At 37.4% G+C, this 25,410-nt stretch overlaps 1 protein-coding gene across 1 annotated transcript in view; it reads right to left on the minus strand.

The window, feature by feature from the left end:
• micu2 (mitochondrial calcium uptake 2) overlaps positions 1 to 25,410 on the minus strand; it is a 386,723-nt gene that overhangs the window by 176,754 nt on the left and 184,559 nt on the right. Inside the window, exon 2 of the mRNA XM_059646669.1 lies at positions 2,247 to 2,407. Coding sequence (XP_059502652.1) covers positions 2,247 to 2,407 — 161 coding nt within the window. The remainder of the gene's footprint in view (positions 1 to 2,246; positions 2,408 to 25,410) is intronic.

The raw sequence follows: 25,410 nt of genomic DNA on the forward strand, positions 1-25,410 counted from the left end.
TTTTAGGAGGAGTGTGCATCAGGAGTTAGCATTACTGTAAAGCAGACTAGGAGGAGCATGCAGCAGATCAGCATCACTGTTAAATAAACTGACAGGACAATGATGAGCTGGAATCTGCGCTGCAGACAGTGTGTCACATCAAGGATGGGGAATTACGTGGACACTGTGACTCAGGAGAAGTCAGACACCTTAAATTAATTACATTAAATTTGGTCTGTGGCAGGGGTCAAGAGGGTGTGACTGTCAGTTAACAGGTATTGGAATATAGAATTCAGCTCTGGAGGAGTCTCAGGCATTGCCCTTGTCGAACAGATATGAAATTCTTGCTTCAGGTGTGGACAAGAGCAACAGACTGCAATGAGAATGAGTAAGCTGACCAAGGTACCGTGGCACAGAGTGCTATTCATGTATGGGGAGGAAAGAGAAATGTAATAGTGAAAGAGGATAGCAGTTAGGGAACTGGATACTGTTCTCTGCAGTAAGGACAGGGAGTCCTGAAGGCTGCATTGTCTACCTGGTGCCAAAGTTAAGAATCTCTCTACTGGGTTGGAGAAGAACTTGGAGTAGGAGAGGAAGGGTCCTGTTGCCATGGGATCCATATAGATACTAACAACATAAGCAGGACTAGGAAAGAGGGCCTGTTGAGGGATTATGAGTAGCTTGGGCTAAATTAGAAACAGAATCACAAAGGCAATAATCTCTGGATTACTATCTCAGCCAGATGCAAATTGGCACAAGGGAAATAAAATTTTAGAACTAAATATATAACTCAAAAACTAGTGTGGGGGAAGCTGATCCTGTACCAGTACTGGAGAAACAGAGAGCTCTTCTATTAGGATGGACTTCATCTGAATCATGCTCAGAGCAGAGACTTGGTGAACTATCTATCCAGGGTTGCATATCAGTAATGAAACTAATTAATAGGGAGGAAAGAATGTCATGGAATGAAAACAAGAAAACAACAAAATGTTGAATAGTTACTGTATATCTGTATTTACAATAGAAGTAGTAGTACAGTGTACTGTATCTCCTGGGAAACTGCTATTCAATCAAGGGCAGAGAGTCACTATAATTAATATAAACAAATTAATATTAATTGAAAAATAATGGCACTGAAGTGTGATAATTCTGCAGGCCTGATGTTTTCTTTCATTGGACTTAAAAGATGTAAGCAAGAAATTCCAGATGCCATAAGTATTGTCTTTGAAAGTTCTCTTAATTCCAGAACCAGTCCTTTAGATATAAAAGAAACTAATGTTGGCATTCTGCCATTTAAGGACACTAGTACATTGTAGACCTAGCGAGTTTTGAGAAGATTTGTAGCTCAGGTTGAGTTTCTGGATGTGAGTTTGCTCGCTGAGCTGGAAGGTTAGTTTTCAGACGTTTCATCACCATTCTAGGTAACATCAGTGAGCCTCCGGTGAAGCCTGGTGTTACGTCCCGCTTTCTATTTATCTGTTTAGGTTTCCTTGGGTTGGTGATGTCATTTCCTGCATTGGTAATGTCATTTCCTGTTCTTTTTCTCAGAGGATGGTAGATTGGCTCCAAATCAATGTGTTTGTTGATGGAGTTCTGGTTAGAATGCCATGCTTCTAGGAATTCTCTATGAATACAGACAGAGTCGCTCTCAAAGAATCATAATCTACATACAATGTCCCAGGTTCAACCAACACCAGCTCTGAGCTTGTCCTGTTACACTGACAGTACAGACACGAGAGGTGGCAGCACTGTGTTTTGGTGTTGAGAAGGATTTGTCTCGACCGTCCTCAAGGCTGACTCGAGGCACGATGATATGTAATGGCATCAGGTCACACAGGGCTGGTAACCACCTACCAACATTGCAACACACCCACACACATCTCATGGCATAATCAAAAATACACTGCCGAATGTCACAAAAACCAACCAGTACACGATCACCCCTTTGGGAAGGAAAACTGCATCTTACCTGGTCTGGCATACACATGATTTCAGCCCCATAACAATGTGATTGACTCTCAACTGCACTCTGAAATAGCCTAGCAAGCCACCCAGTTCAAGGGCAACAAATGATGATCAATGCAGTGATGCACACATTACATGAATAAATTAAAAAAAAGTTTTCATTCTTAATTTTAAAACTTCGAGGTCTGCCGCGTTAATTGATTTGAAACAAAAATTGTGATAATGTAAAAATTAAAACTTCAGATACTCCAAGAGAATATGCGGCAGTATATTGCACCAGTAACTGTCATAAAATATTAAACTTACCGTCTGTACATTCTTGAATGACTGAGAACAGGAAATCTCGAGGAGTCATGAATAATTCACCCTCACACTCAATTGAGGCAAACTGTTTGAAACGCTGTTTGCAAGTTGCAGCACACCCATATTCTTCTTTAGTATCATCTTTAATGGTATTCTGGACCTAAAAACAGAATTAAATTGTGTTATAACCACTGCATGAAGATTAAATTCCAGAATCCACCTTTGTTCATCTTTGTTTTCATTTATTAATTAATCATTGCAATAATAAACAAATATACATGTTTACATTTATAACAACATTTTATATGGGGCATCAGCATGGTGCATGTGGATACATGAGGGATGTAGAGATGATTAGTGTTTAAAGCACAAAATGGCTGCCAAAGATTGCTGGTGGAGATGGAAGCAGTGGGGCACCAGTTGTGGAGGAGCATTGTGTTTGCCTGAGAAAAGAAACAACAGAAGGTATGAGGAACCTAACAACAAACTTATCCTGGAGAGATTGGGACAGGGGATTGGGAAGGTTAATAGAATGAGAAGGACAAGTAGTGGTGACAGTGGCATGGAGGAGGGGGGAATTGGAGGAGTGAGTCCCAAAACATGGTTTCGTGGTCATCCCACCCTCTGTGTTCTCTTAATGGTGTTCAACATTGGTTCAGGAGGTTGGACAGATTGGACATGGGGTAGTTACCCTGGGGTTTTGGTGGGGAAGCTTGCATGCAATGAGTGGTGACGGGGGAATGATTTCGAACAAATGGAATGGGGAAGATAAGATGTAGCATGGAGAATGGATGGGGATGATAAGACAGAAATGAAAGATTAGTGGTGAGGATGATAGGAGAGGGAGGGGGTGGTATGGGAAAGAGATTGGCATGGGGTAAGGATGGTATACAAGGAAGAGCAGAATGACACGGGATAGAGATGTAAGGGAGGAGATGGAATGAGATGGACAGAATGGCATAGGATGGAACTGCATGGGAAAATTGAGAAAAGGTTGGATGGCAACAAAAATGGCACAGGAATAATCAAATGTTTTGGAGATGTTTTAAAAGGGTGGCATTGGAAAGGTGGTCAAGATGATGGAACTGATAAGGTTACTAGTTTGATTGCATATGTTTTATAGGTCCCTGTCCAAATCTATATATTATAGTCCCACCTCTAATCATAAGTGTCAATGTACATTAGTGATGTAAACAGATGTGAAGAGGGTTGAGATACCGGTACAAAAGTTTTTGATGAGCTCAAATTTATGGAGGGTGAAAGGTGAGTGACTGGTCTAACACAGTGGCCATTTAGGAAATTTAGAGTTTGACACTGAAGGAATAGAGCTTGAGTAGGAATGAAAACAAAGGCTTCAATCTTTGAAAGTGAATTGTAAGAAATAGTGATTCACACAAAACTATTTGTTTAACAAGCAACAAAGCTTTGGAAAGGCTGAAAAAGATGCTGGTGAGGCAGGAATGGGTGTCATCAGCATATAAATGAAATCTGATATCATGTCTTTTGAGGATATTTTCAAACGTTAACATGAAGAATTGCTGAAAGAAATGCTGGGTCTTTAAAGGCAGAGTGCAAAAATTATCGCAGGAAATAAGAAAATGGCAAAAGGTGCTGACCAAATTTCTGCCTCAATGTCAGCAAAACAAAAGCGCTGAGCACTCACTTCAAGAAAGGAGGAGCACATGTCTCTGTCTACATCCTCAGAGCTGAGGTGGGCAGGATTGAAAGCGTAAAGTTTCTAGGAGAACAATAACCAACAATCTGTCCTACGCCTCCCACGTAGATGTGATGGTCAAGAAGGCATAATAACGCCTCTTCATCATCAGGCATCACAGGAAATTTGGCACGTCCATAAGGACTCTCACCAACATTTACAGACGAGCCATAGAAAGAATTCTATCCAGGTGCATAAGTCTCGTATAGCAACTGCTCCGTCCAGGACCAGATGAAACAGACAATTTTGTGCACAGCCCAGCCCAGCCCAGAAGGAAATCAACCTCCCATCCATGGACTCTGTTTACACTTCTTATTGACTTGAGATGGCTGCTAATATCATCAAAGACAACTGAAACGTATTGGAGAAGCTCAGATGATGAGGTGTCCTAGAATGTAAGGTATCTACAGTGATGGCAGTTATGATATGCCACAATTCCTTGGAATTTCTGAATTTGTCCCAGCAGGTTTTAAGTTAGCAAATGTAATACTGCTATTCAAGAAAGGATAAAAAAGAGAAAATACTGGAATATATCATTCAGGAAGTCTTAAAAATGAACTTAAAACATAATAGTACATTTTGGCAAAAATCAAAATAGATTTACAAAATGTGAAGTAGGGCAGATAAAGGGGAAATAGCAGAAATAGTAGTTGAATTTCCTTAATGTGATAAGGGATTGCACAAAAGGTTACCTTGTACAAGATGAGGGCACATGGTGTTGAGGGTAATATATTACAATGGGGAAAGGTCAGGTTAATGCACCTGAGTACCAGAGTTGGGATAAATTGGGCCATTTCAAGTTTGTGAGCTGAACTAATTGAGTTCCAGTGGAACACTGTCATTAGGATCATTTCTGTCCCAATCTATTTTTAATCTATATTAATGAATGAGACAAAAAAGAGTAATAAACCCGAGTTTGATGATATAAAGAGATAATGGGAACTGCAGATGCTGGAGAATTCCAAGATAATAAAATGTGAGGCTGGATGAACACAGCAGGCCAAGCAGCATCTCAGGAGCACAAAAGCTGACGTTTCGGGCCTAGAAAGCTAGGTTGAAATGCCAGTACTGAGGAGGACATGCAGATACTGCCAAGTGAGACACATGGGTTAATGTGAGTGAGCAACAAGGTGATAGATGGAGAATAATGTGGGGGTACTAAGAGGTGAATCACTTTGATAGGATTTGGTATAGCTCTGATTTTAAGAGCCATGAAACTTGCGAAAGTTGACTTTCAGAACATAATTAGCATGCGAGTACAATGGGCATTTAGAAAGGCAAGTGGCTTTTTTTTATTGCAGGATGATTGGAGTACAAAGATAAACAAGCCTTGCTACAATTATGTAGGGAACTGTTGTGAATACATAGTATATAATATGTAGTAAGGGATATACTTGCATTGTAGAGGAGCATTCAGAGAATGGGTGGGGGTGTCCAACAGTGACAGGCTGAGTAAATTGAGTCTATACTCTCTGGATGTTTAGAAGAATGAAAGTGATCTCATGGAAACATACGGAAAGGGATTGACAGCTAACTACTGAGGTTTGTTTACCCTGGCTATACCGTCAAGAAAACAGAGTCGTGCCTCAGGATAATTTATGGTTGAAATAGAAAGAAATTTCTTCTCTCAGTAGATTGTGAATCTTTGGAATTTTGTATCTGTGAGCATTGTAGAGAGACCATTGTTGAGTATACTCTATTCTCAGTAACTTAAAGAATATGGGGAGCAGTCAGCAGAGTTGAGCAGAAGATCAGGCATGATTGTACTGAATGGTACAGTGGACAGGAGGAGCTGTATCATCTAGTCCTATTCCTATTCATTTTGTTCACAGAAATCATAAATAGAAGGAGACCAAGAGTTTTTGAATGACTCTTCAGCTAAATATTCATGCTTCAATAAATATTCATGATGCCACTACATGCAACTCATCTGCAACTAACTTTGCAAGTTTAACCTATAGCCAGTCCATTCTCTACTGTTAATATCATTTTCATTTCTGGAATATGCAAATTTAATGTAATGTGCTAAAATTGGGCATTTCTTCTCCATGGGAAATATGTTATCCATTGGCATTATGTTTGAACGTACCAGATTTTAATTGATCTTGGATACACATCAAAAGAAAACCATCTTGCAATTATAAAATTTTAAACTTTGTTCACTCATATTGTTTCTGAGTCGCTTTTATTGTTCATCATCCAAGGAAACAAACAAAATAGGATAAATTACTGTGCCACAGCAAAATAGGATGTGGGTTGGGCCCACAAAGTTTTCTTCTTTGATTTATTTCCAGGATGTGGGCTTTTCTATGAAGGCCAGCATTTATTGCTTTCCCTGATTGCCTTTAAGAAGGTGTTGGTGAGCCGCCTTCTAAGTTGCTGCAGTCCTTGCAGTGAAGGAGCTCCCATTGTGTTGCTAAGAAAGGCTATTTATTTTTGAACCTACAAGCAGCTGATAATGTGCCATTTGGCTCATTTTAGGGACCAAGATTCTGAACTCTTCTTTAGTTTGAAAATGAGCCATTGACTGAATCCAAAAGAGGGTAGAGAGACAGTGTAGTTTCACTCACAGAGCAAACAACCTTCTCTCTTCTAGCAAGAGATTTTAAAACTAATTTGGAAAGCTATGATGAAAGAGAGAAAATATTTTGAACATAAAGGAAACCAGCTCTGATAGGGTGCTAGTTGCAAAACAGTGTGTAATTAAATGATAATTATGCAAATTATTAATGGTCAGAAATAAAAATATTATCCATATTTAAACCTGTGATACATTAGTTTTTGGATTTTGTAACTATTTGTTTGCACTCCCTCAAAATGAATTTTGCCTGGGAGCACTTGGCTCCCACGTTTGGCGGAACAGTTTTAAAAACTGTTTTGAATGCAGTGCCATACTAGAACTTTAAAGCTTTCTACGTTACTGCAAGTTGAGCTAGTAGCAACTGGATATTTCAGCTTTTCATTTTGCGACTTGGCTTGTGTCACCTCTCGAGGCTAATTGGAGACCTGTGCATTGCCAAGTGAAATATGTGCAAGAGATATCTGGGGTGATGGATTCTATCACATTTCCAATCCTCACTCCTAGAAAAGAAACATGCAGCATCAAGGAAAAGTGTGAGAACACGTACAATTAAGTAAAAACACTATCAAAGTGCTAAAGCTTTAAAAAAAAAGAAAGTGTGCCTCAAGGATATCATATATTTTACTAAGGAGAATATCATCACGATCAGTGTATCACAATTGTGCACAATTCCATTGTTTGACAGTTTTCAGCATAACCTTTCACAGCATCTCTTCCTTATTCCTCTATTTATTATAAATTAGTACAATAATTTACTGCATTGGTTATCATCATCTCATGTTAGGGCTCCAGCTTTGTTCCTACTATTCATTAAACAAATTCAATTCGTTTTCCACACTGCTTAGACTTGAAATAAAAAGACAGGTGCAATTGCCTTGCAAAAAAACTTCTGCCATTATTAGCATTCAACAAATAAAAAATAAAACTAAAACACTGAAATAATAGTTGTGCATCATTTCACTGTAGTACTCAACATTACACAACACACAATCACAAACGAAAGATCAGTTGATTTAGAACTGTGCAATTTCACAAAGTTTTTGTCCCACAGGCCTCGTTAAAATAATAAGGAGCTCTTGTTGGGTACATGGTAACAACTGATTGACGCTCACAATGTATTTGTGTGTTTAGTAGTGATTTTCCAGCACATAAACACTTGAGTAAAGTTGTCCTTTTGTAATAAGCCAATGCAAAGATCGACCATTTCAAATAAAGGGTAATCAATGAGAGTTCTGGCAAAAAGTACCATCTTAATCAGAAATTGTCTACTTCTGAAATACCAAATATCAGTATTTAGGTTTAATTGTAGAATTTGGTCTCATCAAAATAAGGCAATTTTGAGGAATTACTGTGATGCAAGTTGTGTGATATTAAATTTTTTTTTGAGATTAGATTTTGAATTACTGACGTGTGGATTTTGGTTTAAATGTATCAACAGATTTAATAATTAGTTTTTCTATCCTCTGATGCCATAATTTATATTATGTTAGACAGCAGCTGATTGGGGACTGTCCTGGAATGATAATGAGAATTTCTCTGTAATGAGAGCTTTACGATTGGAGACAGCAACACTGAAAGAAAGTTGTTACAGAGATATTAGGAACTGTCGATGCTTGTTGCTTGCTTTTATTTAGGAGAATCAAGATTTTTTTCTCCTTCGGAAGAACCCGATAGATTGTAGAGGTTTTGTTTCCCAGTTTGAAGAAAACTTACTGGCATCACACAGAAGACAGTTCCTTCTAGAGAAGGAATTTAACTCAGAACAATTAGGAAATAGGTTATCTCATAGCAAGGCTTTTAGTTTGAAAACTCCAGATGACAAGTGTTTGGTTAGAACCTTGAATGGGTTATTTAAAGGAATGGAATTTTAAGCTCAGTTGTGTAAATAACGTAGGAAGAGGCTATCAAGACTGGGAATTGAAAGAACCAGTAAAGTCAAGCCTATGGATGTGATAAAGAAGGGAATTCTCTCTGCCGGGAATAGATTGGATTTTATTTGGTCATGGGTTTTCAAATCTTTCAAATTGTGTTGAAAGTAAACAGCTTTTTTCTAAATTTTATCTTCATTTATTTTGTGTAATAAGCTGCAGTTTTGTTGTTAAAACCAAATCTGCGACATTGTATACTTGCATTTCAGTGGAAGACTACCACATTAAATAACGAAAGAGCAGAATATGATCTATCAAACAAGATTTTAATCTGCGATCTGGCTAGTCCAGTTGTACCATTATGTGGGATCATAACATTACATGCCAAATTGATATAAATGGATATAATAAAATGTTTGAAAATACAATGGCGATCTAACAAACGCTATGTCACAGTGTTACCATAAAATTAGCTTTTTATTTATTTGGAGATAGTAAGAACTGCCGATGCTGGAGTCAGAGGTAACACAGTATGGAGCTGGAGGAACACAGCAGGCCAGGCAGCATCAGAGGAGCAGGAAAGTTAATGTTTCGGGTCAGGACCTTACTTCAGAAAAATGAAGGGTCCCAAACCAAAACGGCAATTTTCCTGCTCCTCTGATGTTGCCTGGCCTGCTGTGTTTCTCCAGCTCCATACTGTGTTATCTTCTTATTTATTTGTCTGTTTCCATAGTAGACATGATTACATAGAGTACATTGATGCTGTAATTATTCGTATTTTCTTCTGAATCTACAAATATTAACGTCTAGTTTGAACTCTATTGACTTCTTCTTTTTCTGCAATGATTCTTTGAGTAAATGTAGAAGTCAAAAATCTTAGTAATCTTTGTTCAGCATCTTAGTTTCCCCCTCATTCCAATCTATTTACAAGCCTCTAGCATCTGCAGTTTTGTCAATCCGGTCAGATATTCTTTTAAATTTCAGGGACTGTCCCCTCACTGCTTTATAGCGTAGTGTTCTCCTTGATCTATGGAAGCAGCAAAACAGTGTCTGTAGAATGGCTACAGTATGCTATATAACAATGCAAGATATGGACTTGAAGCTCAATCAACTTTCTTCCATATCAGTAGGAGATATATATGCAGTTTATTAGTTAAGCCAACATAGAATCAACTCTCATCAACACGGAGCCGGCTAAATCATTCATGACCTGGAATAAAAAAGCAATGCGAGTATTCTGGAGGAAAGTAAAACCAAGACAACTTCTTAAAAGTTGGTCCTATTTTCTACATATGTACAGCAAACTGTTTACAATTAAAGAAGACTATGAATAAATTAAAGTCCATGAAAACCAAACTGCGGCAACTGAATTACCAATTGATGTTCTCTTGCAGGTTAGGTACAAGGATCAGTGATAATTACATCATAACGTCGAGTTTTGGGCAACAAAAAAATCTGGATGGAAGTAGAAAAACTTAAATTTAACTCACCTGTACAAACTTCCAAGAAGCAACAATGTTCATACATCTGACAGATGATGATTATTTATCTCCTTTGCTACAAGTATTAGTTGAGAACATATCAAGAATTTCACAAAAACATCATTTTTGTTTAAGCTGTGCAAAAGTTATATTTCATCCCTTCCTTGGACATGTGAGATTGTAAACACCCAATATGTACATATGCAAATGAATATAAAGGAACGTTCATCAACTTCACCATAAATAATTGCAATTTTGAAATGAACAGAATCCTTCTTCAGTCCTAATGCCAATATGTCATCAGTAACACAAAGGTTTTTTTGGACATCTATCTCAAATAAGATATTTAGATGGTAAAAGTTGATTTAGTTTTACAGCTAAGTGAAGTATTTCAAGACGCACACAATTAATGTGGTTGACACATTAGCAAGTTAGATACTGTTTATAGAAACTACTTTTATTTATGACTTTGTCCAATACTCACAATTAGCTATACTAAGTCTGGTGTAGGTACAAGCTATTTGTGATAATTGAATATTTTTAATCTAGTCAATGAAATCAGAGGCAAAAAATATAAAGGGATGGTTTTGTTATTTGAATATAATAACTCAATTTTTTTCTACATCCTTCATTAACTGCATTCAAAAGTCTGACTTCTTGAAAACAGACTAATTCCTGGCACCTTAACAAAATATTCAGTTTATTTACATTTATGACGAAAAAAGGGTTCATTGGCAACCAAGCTGAATTTCCCATATATACAGTCGTGGTTGTAATATTTGATACCAACATCGATTGCATTAAAAATGCCCACATCATAAAAGTATGCCTAAAGTTTAGTAATAGTTGTTCTCAGCATAGCAACGGGATAAAAGACTGTCAGCTGAATATGTCTGCAACATTTTCAATATGTCTGCCTCTTCAAGAAAAAAGTCATCATTCTGTCATGTGATAGTCTCCTGTGTCTGATTATTACACTCTTAAACTTTCCAAAATAGCTTCATGCCAATGTTGAAAGATAAAATAAATCACTTACATTTTATTGGTTGCCTTAAGTAGCCACCTAGAGCAATTGATACACATGGATTAAGCACCAGCAATTTAGGAAGGCTCTTTCAGCTTCTAAGGAGTCTACATCCAATAACATTTTTCCTGAAGGTAATAAATTTGTTGCATCTTGGCTGAGTTTTTGGCTTTTATATCTGATTTCAGTAATAGACATTTTCTTTTATATGAATGCCAGCAATATGAGAAATGCCTCTCTGAAAGTACTACCGCCTCTGATTTAGAAGATCCAAGTCACCCACCATTTACAATTTTGCTGAAACTCCGGATTGAACCAAAATATAGCAGAAAGTTTTTGCTATGTTCTTGATTCCAGTAAAGAAAACTAACAGCTGTTTCCTGATATGCAAAAAATGTTCTTTTTTGGCAGACAATCTGGCCTTTGGATAGTCTGGAATGCTGCTCTCATGAAGTTCATGTCCCGAGATGATTTCATCTCATACTTTTCAAGCTCTACTTGAAGTCTGCACCTTTTATCTGAGGATTGTTTTGAACTGTCTTCCTAGAATTACAGCCTTCTCAGGTAGTCTTTGTAAGGATACATGTAGAAAATACCAAGGTGGCAAAAAGTGGGGCAATCCAGTCATTAAAACAAACTGAGAAGCAAATTAAAATCAGAAAAAATGATTATAATCTGTGGCAAATATTTGCCTTTTTTAAACAAACAAACATTTTAGTATGCTTTACAGGACTTTATTTCTCTCCATCCATAATACTCATAAACAAAAATGTTGTTGAATTATCTAATTTTAAAATGGCATTCAACATAATGGAAATGCAATATTTGGGTCCTGTAGTAAAAAGGCTGCTTAAATTCTAAATTAGTCTTCCTGGTTGCTACGGTTCATTGAAAAACTAGTGATATAATGGCAATAATTGCCATGATGTAATATGATGTTCCCAGGGGCAATTCTGCAGAGTATTTTAAGTGCCTCTAATTAAAGCAACAGTGGTTGCTCAAATACATCTATGGCAATGGCATATCTAAAAATGTGGAACATTACTAATCTAGGTACATACTATGGGAAATATCAAACTTGGCCTATGGCTGCACTATCAGCTTCCTCCTAGTCTTCAGGAGAGTGAGGGAAGGTGAATACAAGAGAACTATCCTAAGAGGTATACTCAGCAAAAAATGTGCCTATTGAGGCTTTGCTCATCTTGTGCGATAACTACTCATTCTCAGACCTTATGATAGTTTCATCCAGTTATGGATGTGAAAGACGAATGGCAAGTGGGGAACATAGCAATCCACAACAGCAAGTCAACATTCAAAGATAGAGCCTTGAAATATGTAGCCATCAAGGATTAAAGGTACTGATCTCCAATGGCTTGTGTTAAACTTGGTATTTAGAAAATACATAGATTTGTTGGAGGCAGTCACTATAGTGTAAAAACTAAAAGCCCAACTATTTGTCGAAGACTCTGCAATATTCAGCTCAAATCACTACTCCTCCTATAACGAAACTGGCCTAAAACAGGACATCAATAACATCCCAACTCAGCTAATAAGTAGCAAGTAACTTGTGCTGTTACGACCACACCAGTTAATTGAGCAAGGTAAACCATCACATGACCTAGAATGATATATGCAAAACCTGTTCTCCATCTACAGGATAACAAAGTGTGGAGCTGGATGAACACAGCAGGCCAAGTAGCATCTCAGGGGCACAAAAGCTGACGTTTCAGGCCTAGACCCTTCACCCTCCCTTGACTTCTTCATTTCCAACTGCCGTCCAGGTACCCCAATCTCCATCTACAGGATACTGATTTGCAAGTTTGAACACACTTCATTTCCCCGGATGAGTATAGCTCCAAAATCACTCGAAGGTCATCCTAATCCAGTAGTCTACCTGACTGCTGTCCCATCCACCATTATATTTATTCATTCCCTGTACAACTGGTGCACCCTAACAATGGTGTCCATAACCTACAATATACATCTTCCCTTGAGGACCAGAGGGCATGATCTCAGGAAAAGGGGTGACATATTAAAGAGAAGAAAAGAAGAGGAATTTCTTCTCCCTGAAGCCAGTGTTATCTGTGGAATTCTTCACTGCAGATGGCAGTCGAGGGCTGGGCTATTAAACTTATTAGAGGATGAGTCAGGAAGACTATCAGTAAGGGAATCAAGGTTGAAAGAAGATATACTGTAAAGTGAAACTGTGAATTACCAGATCAAAAGACTTGACGGGCTGAATGGCCCACTTCAGCTCTTACATCTTTTGACCTTAATTCGCAAATTTACGTCCTCTACCACTTACAACGACAAGGGTAACAGATAAATCTGTCATATAGATCCTAACGTGGACATGGACTCTGTCCCTTCCTGAGTTAAAATCATGGAAACCAGCCCCCTACCCTCACTCCCAACAGCACTGTAGGAATAACTTCATAATGTAGACTGAAGTTGTTCAGAAACTCTGGTCAGATTTCCTTTCTCATGTGCAACAAGAGATAGGCAATAAATGACGACTTGCTAAGCTCTGTAAATTAATTTTTAAAATGTAATTCTTATTATCAATACCAGAAGATCACTGTCAGTCAGTGGTTGAACTAGATTGCCATATCAGAACCATGACTACACAAACAGGCAAATGCCAGATATTTCTGATGTAGATCCTTTTTAAAATCACAATTTTTATACTGTTACATTTCTCTCATTATAATCCATCTGCCATCTTGCTGGCATTCACTTGACATATCTATTTCAATTTGGAGCTTATTTGTGTCTTCCCCACAGCTTACCTTTCCAACTAGCTTTATATCATCAACAAATTTAGATGCTTATTCTCATCTCTTTGTCAAGGTCATTGACATAGATTGTAAATAGCCGAGGCAACTGCAGCTGTTATTCCACTATTTACTGCCTGCTTACTTGGCAATGACGTCTTTAAGTTCAGTCTTTGTTTCCTGTCTGTTAACCAATCCTCTACAACTCTCAACTCCATTAGCTCTTATCTCCCCAAATAACCTTTAGTGCAGAAAATTATTGAATGCTTTTTGGAAATCCAGGTGTACTACATCTCATGGTTTCCCTTCATCGATCTTACTAGTTATACCCTCAAAAGACTCAAACGTTTTTCAAAAAGAATTTCTGTTAAGTAAAAACATGGTGACTTGTCTGATCATCTTATGTTTTTCTAAGTGCATTGTTAATGCTTCCTTAATCATATACTCCAGTATTTTTTTGCCACTTCCAAAGACAGGTCTGATGTGGCTAGAGATATATGGTGAGGCCGGAACCCTGGAATGCCCATGTGTGTTTACTGAGGCATTGACCCAGTTTAAAGGTAAATGTTAGGCCCTCAAACACACTTCCTGCCATCCACTCTAAATGCTCCCCATACCCTTTTATAACACCTACCTCCATCTCCACTTATCTTTCCAATGCCCCCTCATATTCTCCAACAACCCTCAAGCTCCCATGTCCTTTATTCTTGCCATATACTATCCATACCCATTCACCTACTATCCATGATGGACAGGTCTCAAGAGCTATTTCTTTGCAATGGAGATGAGAAGTTTCTAACAGACTTTGAGCTCTCACTTAAACACACTTCGCTGTGAAATATAAGTTAAATTCATAAAACACATTCAAAAAAATGTAAATTTCAGGTGGACGATTTACAAACACAAACCACTTACCACAAAACAGCTAATCCTTTAATAACTTCTTAAAACTGCCAAAGAAAACATAAACAGGCCTGTACTGAGACAGTCTCCATTTTAATAAACTAACTCAACTAAGAATTCATAATGGCTCAGTTGTAACAGCAATACTCTAATATGTGAATAATAGAGTATATTTAAAATTTATTCTGGAGATGTGAGCTTTGATGTCTGGGTCAGCACATGTTCCCCATCTTTAGTTGCTATAGAGAAGATGATGCTGTGCAGCCTCCTTGGGCTGTTGCAGTCCATTTGATGAGATGCCTCAACAATAATGCTATTTGGAAGCAGCTTGAGGATTTTGACCTAACAATACCAAAGACTATAAGCATTCAAGGCAGAATGGCGAGGGGCTTTGAGGGAAACTTGATGGTGCTGTGTTCCCGTATACCTGGTGCTCTTGTTTTTCAAATGGTAGTGGTATTGGATTTGTACAATGTTGTCTAAGGAACTAAAACTGAAAAAAAAATGGTACTTTTGCTGATAGCACACTGGATGATCTGCCAATCAAAGCAGAGTAGGAGTCGGTTTTCTTTTCCCGCTAAAATGACAGATTATTCAATTGAAAAATATTTTGGGCATTTATCTCACTTTAGATTATCGCATTAGAAATCGCAGGCAATGCTTCCTTCAGCTTTGAATGCTCTATGCAGTATATTTTGGCTCCTCACTAGGATTGCTAACCCTCAAATCATCCCTCAGCCCGACTGTGCTAAAATTACAGGGTGGGGAAAGGGGTTGCCTGGAGATAAACAGCTAACCTCACAATAGGAGCAGCAAGAGGAGTGCCGTAGCCTGAGTTGACTACTTGCATCTCTTTTCCATGCAGAGAGAATTTCCAGAAATAGGAATGAGTGTGGGAATTCCCTGAACTGAGATTCACACACAATTCTTAAAAGACAGCTGCATCATCCCAACGCTGGGAAAATCCAGGTTTAATTTCAATAATGGATCCAACTCATTTGCTTTTAAAAGCAGTGGCCAGACCAAATGGTCCAAATGGCTTCTTTCTTTATCATAAATGACTTGATGGCTCCACGACAGAATTTTAGACATTAATCTGCCTATGTCAGACATACAACACAAACATTTTGTACAATCTGAATATTTCATTAAATGTGCTTAACCATATTATTATAAATACAGCATGGAAAAAAAAACAGTACTGAAAAGGATAAGCCACGCTTTTATTGCATAAAATTTCTTTTCAGAAAACTGTGAATCACATATTTTAATTTTACATTTCTGCCTTACTGACAACATGCCCAACGAAGAAACAAAGAACACAAGTTGTTCTAATTCATTCTTTTCTCAGAACTTTATTACTTCTAAAAAGTTTGTATCTGAATTTTACAGAGCAGCAATGATCCATCCTCTTGCAAAGGAATTTAATAAAGTTACTTTACTTTTAAATTGTACTAAAAACACAATTTATGATCCTTTTAAAATATAAACCTTATGTAATTGGTAACTATCCTGCATAACGATGAAACCATAGGAACAGATATAATGCTATTGACAAATTGACGTACAAGTCTATATTTTCGCATCCAATAAACTGTGAATGCTGGGTTTGAGATAACCAAAAGAACAGAAAATGGTGGAGAAACTCAGGTCTAGCAGCATCTAACATTTTGAGTGAGGTGATCCTTCTGGTTTCTTCCAAAAATCAAGGAAACAGGGTGGCAACGGAATGGGCTAGTATCTTGGCTGTTTACAACACTACTCTACAACTGACAAATGTGGGTAAATATCAAGGTTGACACATTCCTTTGACCGCCTTCCTTCTACAATGATCCTCATCTGTACTTCCTTCACTGAAAACCTTACTTCACCAATAGATCATAAATTGAAGACAAGTTTATTGTTGGAATGTTTATTAGTTGAATTTTGGACACAAGCAGGTTCTACATGCACATAGAGGTAGATTTTAACATTGTATTACATTTCATTCAAATGTAAATTCATTGCATATTGCCCAATATGAAGTACGCAAATTCCTGATGACAGCATTCGGAGATTGTTTCCACTTAAAAAGACAAATACTTCATAAATTTGTTGCTTTAGTAATCCTTCTCAACAACAAGGTGGCTTTTGAGATACACAACAATGCAGAATTGCGGAGGAGAAACTGATAATCAAGTTCTGTACCAATGATCATGGTCTCAACTCTGATTTTGGGCTCATGCCGCATTACACGTAACTCCGCCACACTGTTCTGTATTTGTAAAGTTTTCCTTACTGTCCTGTTTTGACACTATCACCTTGGTAATTTGTTATGACCTCTTCACCTTAGTTTGTACAGTTTTGGGTCACTCGTTACTTTGCCTACACTCACAACATGATTCTTACACTCATGGTATTCCAGCCATTCGGTTTGTCTCCAGCACAGCTTTATTTTTATTTTTTGTAATTATCTCTCTGCCTCAATTAATCAGATTATAGATCAGCCCTTCACTTGCTGTACAGCTGGTGATACTTTAATCACACTGTCTGACACTTTTGATCACCTGCAGAGACTTGTTATTCAGCCTGTTGACACTCCACTCACACCACTTGTACGATCTTTGGATGTCTCTACCTATAAATTCTGTGCCTGTGTGTTCTGAAAGCTTCTTATTTCAAATAAACCTGTTGGACTATAACTTGCTGACATCTGATTTCTGACTTTGTCTACCCCAGTCCACACCAGCACCTCTAGGTCTTGTATAGTCGCAGTGAGACCTCCCTACGTTTATTTTCTTTTTATATATACTTTGATATATGGGCCAACATTCCATTAGCCATCCTGATTACTTGCATTCTGAAGCTTTTCTCCATTTAAATAATATGTTCTTTTGTTCTTCCTTCCAAAATGAACAACTTCACATTCTCACACATAGTATTCTATTTGCCAACCTTTTGCCTACTTACTTAACCTATTAATATCTTTCTGCAAACAGTTTGTATCCCTCTCACAACATGCCTTTCCACCTATTTTTGCTTTGTCTGAAAATTTTGCTGCGGCATTACAAACTGTAATGATTCAATATTGCTATGGGGGTCAGGTAAACATGACTCAAATTTGCAATCATCAACAGGGCCCCAATATCACTACTAAATTTTGTGTGTCATATTCCAGGATATTAATACTTTTGATTCAATGAAAAAACTACAAACTCTAAGGTCACATGGAAATAGACTTAATTTACAACTTTTGGAGTCATAACTTATGTCAAACATAAATCATCAAAATGAATTTATCACGCCAAAGAGCATATTATGGTTGAACATGGTTCTGAAAGTGATCTCAAGACCTTGCAAACTGATCGTATTTGTACCTTGGTCTCAAACAGCACAATAAGTTTAATGAAAGCTGGACAAAGTTTCACTGATGTAAACCCTTGTCTGATGACAGAATAGGCAGAAACAGCACTTAAAAATGTCAATACACGACTTTTGACCCATCCTGTAAATTTATTAAAATTTAACATTAACTTGTTTGAACAGGTCCAAGACTGTTTCGCTTTTACTGACCTTGCTTGACTAAATCAACAGCAAGTACTCTTCTCAGTTATAAATCATAAGCAATAACACTATATTGTTACATAAACTGACAGCAGTTTGCAGATATTGCAGTGGTCTAATGTACAATTGTCCAGGTTTTACAGACAGGGGATGAACCTGAAAATTTGTTCCAAATGAAGGCAGAATAAATAAATGCTAGACGGTGGACTAATGCAATGAAAGAGTAATTATGATTCAAATAGATTTGTGTAAAATTGTTGCTGGATTGATTACTACTCATCCTCCACAATCTGTCTAAATAATGTTGTATTATAGTTCAATAGTCGTTCCAACTGTTAGCATGTTATCCTGTCTAACTTGAATTTTAAATGATTCAGAACAAACTATAGTATATCTGAAAGCTATTTAAATGAAATCCAGTGATGTTGCCTTTATCACTTACTTTAATGTAAAAATTACCCAACGATCTATTACTGATAAATAAATCAATGATGATGTTAGCAAAACACCAAAACAAAAAGAAACAAAGTCTTCAGAGTGATGTAAGGCTGAAAATTTGATCAGGGAACAGTCACTTATCTGAAACTATTCCAGTAAAGTTTGAGTAGTTTATAAAAACTAACTAAACGTGAGGATTAAGTTTTATCCCTGTAAATTACCCCTCATACCAGCTGCTGTTACAGCACTTCTAATGAAAGTAACTTGTTTTTTATTTGAAAATTTCAACTGAATTACAGTATACATAAAATGTGAGGAACTCCCAACTTTCTCATGACCACTCTTGTAGAAATACAAGCACAGAATCAGAAAAAGACAGGATGTGAACTTTCAAAATACAGCAGTATTAAGAAACAAGGGAATACACAGACATACAAAAGTAACAGTCAACAACTTTACAAATGTACAAGCATTACTTCGCTTTTAATGATATACCTTTGCTTCTTTAGAAAGATGACAGCGCAACAGAATCCAAACATATGGTCCAGATTTTGTTGAAGCAGAGTAGTTTGTGATGCACCCAGGTCGTCAAAATTTCCTGTGTTAGGTATGGTCCAAATAGCAGTACCCTTGTTTCTAAATCATAGGATTCTAGTTTCAAATCAGACTCTGGGTTTGAACATAAAAATCAAGGCTGGCACACCAATACAAAACTAAAAGAATCAGATGTAGAAGAAAGAAATACAATCTCAAATTTAACAACCATTTTAACAAACAGGTTCTTGTAACAGCAAAATCAATATATTTTCCCAACAACTGATTAGTTTGGAGAGAGACAAACCTTGCAAACCAAAGCTATATGCTTTTACCTGCAGAGATGTACCAGTAGCAAAACAAATGAAAATATATTGAATAAAATATTTAAGAAAGTTATCACTCATTGCTCAAAACTATGACTCTGAGGTTAAAAATACCCTTACTTACCATGTAAACTGACTAAGGTAGCTAGCAACTCTCTGCACAAAGACTTGCCAAGTTTTTCACTTGTTCAATTTGTTCCAACAAGTGAAGAGGAAAATATTGTTTAGTAGTTAAAGCTGCAGTGTTAAACTGACCATTTTTTTAAAAAAAAGTGCTAAACTGACTTGAGACTCGATCTCTGCACTTATACAAACATCCACGGTGGAGGTTAACTGCACAAGTACTAACATTGCACATGCCTTTCCATTTGGTGTGATAAGTTAGAGTTCAATGAAGTGCAGGAAAGTTATCCCAAGTTTCCTGGCCAATAACCACTAATTTACATGCAAGGAATTTGTGCCATTTAGTTTATTGGCGGTGAGGAGAATTGGAAGTGGCATACAAAAGCAGGCTGGGTGGAGCTTTAATGAGCTGCAAATGCATGAAAGTAAGGTAGACACTGCTTAATAGTAAGATTCTTATGGGACCATTTATGGTTCCCGGGAAAAAGCAAAGCACAAACATTTTAGTGATTTTGAGATGACGATATTTTTCATTGTCATCCTATTTTTCTTACTTCTTTGCCTACGCCACCAACGGAAAAATTCCACCAAAACCATTTCCCTGCATGGGGGTTTTCTGAAAATCAAGCAGTTTTTATGTTACAGATAATAAGTCGTCGAGCTGGATGAACACAGCAGGCCAGGCAGCTGAGGAGCAGGAAAGCTGATGTTTTGTGTCTGGACCCTTCTTCAGGAATGACATCCTTAGAAGAGGCTTCACAGTGGGGTTAAAACTCACTCAGAGATAGTAGGAACTGTTGCTGCTGGAGAATCTGAGATAACACTGTGCAGTAGGTGGATGAACACATCAGACGAGCAAGAAAGCTGACGTTTCGGGTCTGGACGCTTTTTCAGAAATGCATCTGAAGAAAGGTCCAGACCCAAAAAGTTAGCTTTCCTGCTCCTTTGATTCAGCTTGGTTTGCTGTGTTCATCCAGCTCTATACCTTGTTATCTCAGATTCTCCAGCAGCAACAGTTCCTACTATCTGAGTCAGTTTTTGCACTTTGTTTTAGTGCTGGCCCACAAATTACACAAATAATACAAGTGAATTTCAGAATATATGGCAAAGTATATTTCAAATATGAACTCTGGGTTACCAGTCCAACACCATAACTGATATTGCGGTACAAATGATAGACTGAGGCTCCCACTTAAACACTGACATGAGGGTATCTACCATACTTTGCATCACTTTGTGTTCATGTGCAGTTTACATATGACACCCCAATTGGTGGTTTTGGTGCTCAGGAAAGCTTTAGGCACAAAAGGCAACTGGTAAAACTGGATTTAGATCAATGACTCAGAAACAATTGGTAACAAGTTTAAATCTGAGCCAGTCCCTTGGATAATAAAAGTTGTCACTTTTTTGTTGTAGAAAAGTCCAACATAGTAATTGTAATTTTATGAAATGTCAGACAAAAAGAAAATACTAGACTAATTAATATTTGTACAGCAATTAGCATTCAAAATCATTTCTGCCAACATGCATCCAATTTTGATCAGGGTTCTCTCAACTTTAGTCCTGACCAGTACTTAGAACAGTTTATAATTTAAGTTTCTCAGATACTGGCAGGGTCAAGTTTATTAAGAATCACTAATGAATGGAGTATGAAAAGAAATAAGAAAAGAAAAAGTGAGAAACTCAGCGGATCTGGCTACAGCTGTACAGAGGAAAGCAGAGTTCATGTGTTGTGTTCAGTCTCCTCTTTTTCAGGTTTCCAGCATAAACAATATTTAGCTTTGATTGAAGCAAAAGAGATAGTGCTCTTATCACTGTAGAGCAGCAATGAATTATTGGGTTTTTCTGACAATCCAGCAGTTTCTTTGTTTTCTTTTAAAGTATTGGCCCACAAATTGCCCCATGAAATGTAACTGAACTTCAGGCCTTGCCAAAGCATATTTCAAACATGAACTCTAGGCTACTAGCCCAGCACCATTACTGACTAATCAATATACCCTAACTGGTATTCATCGATGATATCAGAAATCCATTAAAAATTCTGGTTTTTATAACAATTCTAGTATAAAACAATAAAATTAATAAATTAAAGAATTTATTTTTCAATTCACTGCAAACCCCCACATCCCTGTCCCACCACACCACCAAAGTCTAAGTATCATCTTATCATACACTTGCTAGTAATGTCAAAGTTGTCTTCTCTGAGATCTTATCTTCTATATGGTCCAAGATTCTAAGCATAAAAGCAAAGATCAATTGTTACTGAGGTAATTTCATGCAAGATGGTGTTTCAATGTTCTTGTTTCAGAGAAAATCTCTTGCACAACAAATAAAATATTTTCATATTTATGATGTCTACTCAAGATTATCTTTTCAAATACCACAATGTACTACAGTATTTGAAATTTTCAATGTCTTTTTTTTAATATAAGATTACTTTTCTGGTGATCATGCATGGTGTACCTACCATAATACATCTGCGTAGCTTTCATTTCTACACAATAATTTGGACCATTTAAATATTACCTTTTGTACACGTTAATTAGTTCAATGATTACACTGGTTCCTTTAAAATATTCCCTGTGATTCTAAGTATTTTAATATTTATACACTATGCCTTTACAGATCCATTACTAATACTTTTAACAGAAACATTGTTTTTGTAAGAGTTATGCCAACATACTTAATGGTAGATTAAAGGAATAGGTCCAAGTCCAAGATGCATAACTGGTCTAGCCATTCCTTGCCAGATCTGTTGGAGTACATCGCATACATCATGATCCTGCAGTCCTTTGTCAAAATTGCTCACTATTTCCAGAGTCAGAGTTGAACAGCACAGAAACAGACCCTTCAGTCCAATTCATTCATACCTACCAGTTTTCCCAAACTGAACTAGTCCCATTTGCCTGCATTTGGCCCATATCCCTCTAAACCTTTACTATCCATATATCTGTCCAAATGTCTTTTAAATGTTACAACTGTACTCACCTCGACCACTTCCTCTGGCAGTTCATTCCATATGTACACCTCACTCTGTGTAAAAAAAGTTGCCCCTCATGTCTTTAAATCTTTTCCCTCTCAACTTAAACCTTTGCCCTCTAGCTTTGGACTCTCCTAACCTTGGGAGAAGACCTTGGCTTTTCACCCTATTTATGCCCCTCATGACTTTATAATCCTCTATATGGTTACTCCTCAGTCTCCTGTACTTCTGGGAAAAATGTCCCAGTCTATCTGCCCTCTCCTTAACTCAAACCCTCCAGTTCTGAAACATCCTTGCAAATCTTTTCTGCACCTTCTCCAGTTTAATAACATCCTTTCGACTGCAAATACAACCCCAATTTCATTTTCTCCAAAACTAATTGTCTCTTGAAAACACTATTTTCCCACTTCCCTATTTTCATGTCTAACAAGTGCAAGGAGCACTGGACATATTCTTATCAATAATGAAAACATCCGTTCAGTTGTCTCTGCTGCATCTTTCCTTTCCCCTTGTCCATCAAAACTAGCTTCACCCATCAACTTTAACTGTCAAGTCCTTAAGTTATATCGATTTTTAGTCATCCTACTGGCTGATCCTGCATCATTGACCTATGCTGTGCAGATTAGTCACGGTGTAGTCAAAACACTGCAACAGCAAACTCCAGCTGGTAGTCAGGACACAAAACAAGACACACAAAGGTAATTCATATAGCATGGTCTTGTATTGCTTCACTGTACTCCTTTGGTAGTGTGAAATCAAACTTTGTCTTTCTTTTTGAAATATGTTTTTGATGGTATAGATGACACTTGAATTGCAATACTAATTCCATGCATTTGAGACCTTACTATTAGTTGCTGACATTTGGTTAAAATTTCACAACACTGAAAACCAACTACAAGTGTGAGAACACACCTCTGTAGAATTGGTCACTGTAACCACAACTCTCCATTTGAATTCCTACTCAAAAAACTGTCAGACCCCACTTTCAAGTGCAAAGTACCACATAGCAAGAGTATTGCTTCATAAGGGAGTGTATACACAAAGTGGAAAGCAGTTTTCAAAGGTTAATTAGAAATACAACCTTGGAGTACAAATGTTCCCGAGCCATTTATTCAAGATAAATAGTTTCCTTTAATTACTGTCAGGATGTACACTTTGATAAGCTGGCACTTTCTGTTCACCCATCCGGATTAGATGAATTTAGAATGAATTACAATGCTGATTTGTAATCTGCGCTCTATATCAGGCTGTCTCTGAACTTGGGTGGTTTGCTTCTATCAAGCCAAAACTAGTTCAGCCTTGCTAATCCCTGCCGAACCTCCTATTTACCACTGTGTTGGAAAAAGAAACAGGTGCATTAGTGCTACAGATTAATCTCCCAATTCGGTTAAGTGCCATTCACTAAACCCTAGTTTTAACTTATTTATACCTGTCAACCTAAGATCTGGTAAATCTAAGAGGAGGGTGAGCTGGATACATTAAGTATTTGTGGAGTTCTACAGTATCCAATTTCACAATGCGATTGATCATTGTAATGACAGCTCTCATTTGAATTGTTTCCCAAATTCCGTTCAACACCAGATTCGACAACAGTATCAGATTGCATATAATTCTATAACCCACACAGTTTAATTCCTTAAAGTTGTAGACAGATATTTGAAACAGACCTGTAAGTATTGCTGTTAAGTAGAACCATGGATAGGCTACATTTTACATACAATTACAAATTGACAGAAGTCTAGCTTCAGACAGTGTGCAACAAAACTAGTCGTCACTGTTACCTTTCTCCTCTTTATTATTTTATGGGATGTTGGTAACACTAGCAAGGCCAGCATTTGTTCCCCATCCTGAATTGCTCTAAGACTGAGTGCCTTGCTAGGCAATTTCATCTGGCATTCAAGAGACAGCCACATTGCTGTAGGTCTATAAGCCACATGTAGGCCAGGCCATGTAAAGATGGCAGATCCTTCCTGAAAACGACATCAGTTAACCAGATTGTTTCATGATTATTATTTCTGACTCTAGCTCTCAATGCCACGTTCAGTAATTAATTCCATCAACCTCTGCAGTGGGGTTTGAAACCATGACCCAGAGCATTGGTTTTAAGTTTTTCAATTATTAGTCCAATGATATTATCTGGACACCACCACCTTTGTATAGAACAAAGTTACACAGGCAGTGCTTTTATCATGTACTCATGGTTTAATTGTGAGAAGTAAAAAAGGCTGCAATGTTCTTAAATTACTGAATCCATCTTCAGCAACACTGTCTTAACTGTCATAATGCAGTAATTCTCTTGTCTTTCCTGCTCTTTTGTTAAAAAAATTATTGCTGTGTAAAGCATTGATCCCTTTTGCAATTTTAAAATCCAATCATTGTGAAGTGTCTAAACATCACAAAATAATTCATTCTGAACACTACATGAGACAAGAGGCAACAGGTTTGAAAAAGTGTGGAGAGTGTTTCATTCTGATCACAGCACTGAGAAAGGAGGCAGCAAGTTTAAAAAGACCACAGTGAGTGGGGATTGGCTTTGTTTTGACAGTCTAATAGTGATGTCACAGGAAAATCTGCAAGTTTCCTGTTACGGTAAGAATTTGTTAGGGAGTAAATCAAAATAATTTAAAACTCCCAGAGGTCCACTGCAGGGAGGGTGGGTTGAGTCCCGAGGGCTTGGCAGCGGGTATTGGGAGACTGTACAAGGTTCTTTTTATATACAAGAAGGAAGTGTGGGTCCATTAAAAGTAGTCAGGAAAATTTATTGTCAAAGCATTAACACAGAAACCCAGAAGCAAAATGCAGGAAAAAGCCATTCAGTCCTTCAAAACTGCTCCACCATTCCTCATGATCATGGTTGACCATCCAACTCAATAA

The sequence above is a fragment of the Stegostoma tigrinum genome, chromosome 6 (genome assembly GCF_030684315.1).
Source record: "Stegostoma tigrinum isolate sSteTig4 chromosome 6, sSteTig4.hap1, whole genome shotgun sequence".
NCBI classification, from domain to species: Eukaryota; Metazoa; Chordata; class Chondrichthyes; order Orectolobiformes; family Stegostomatidae; genus Stegostoma; species Stegostoma tigrinum.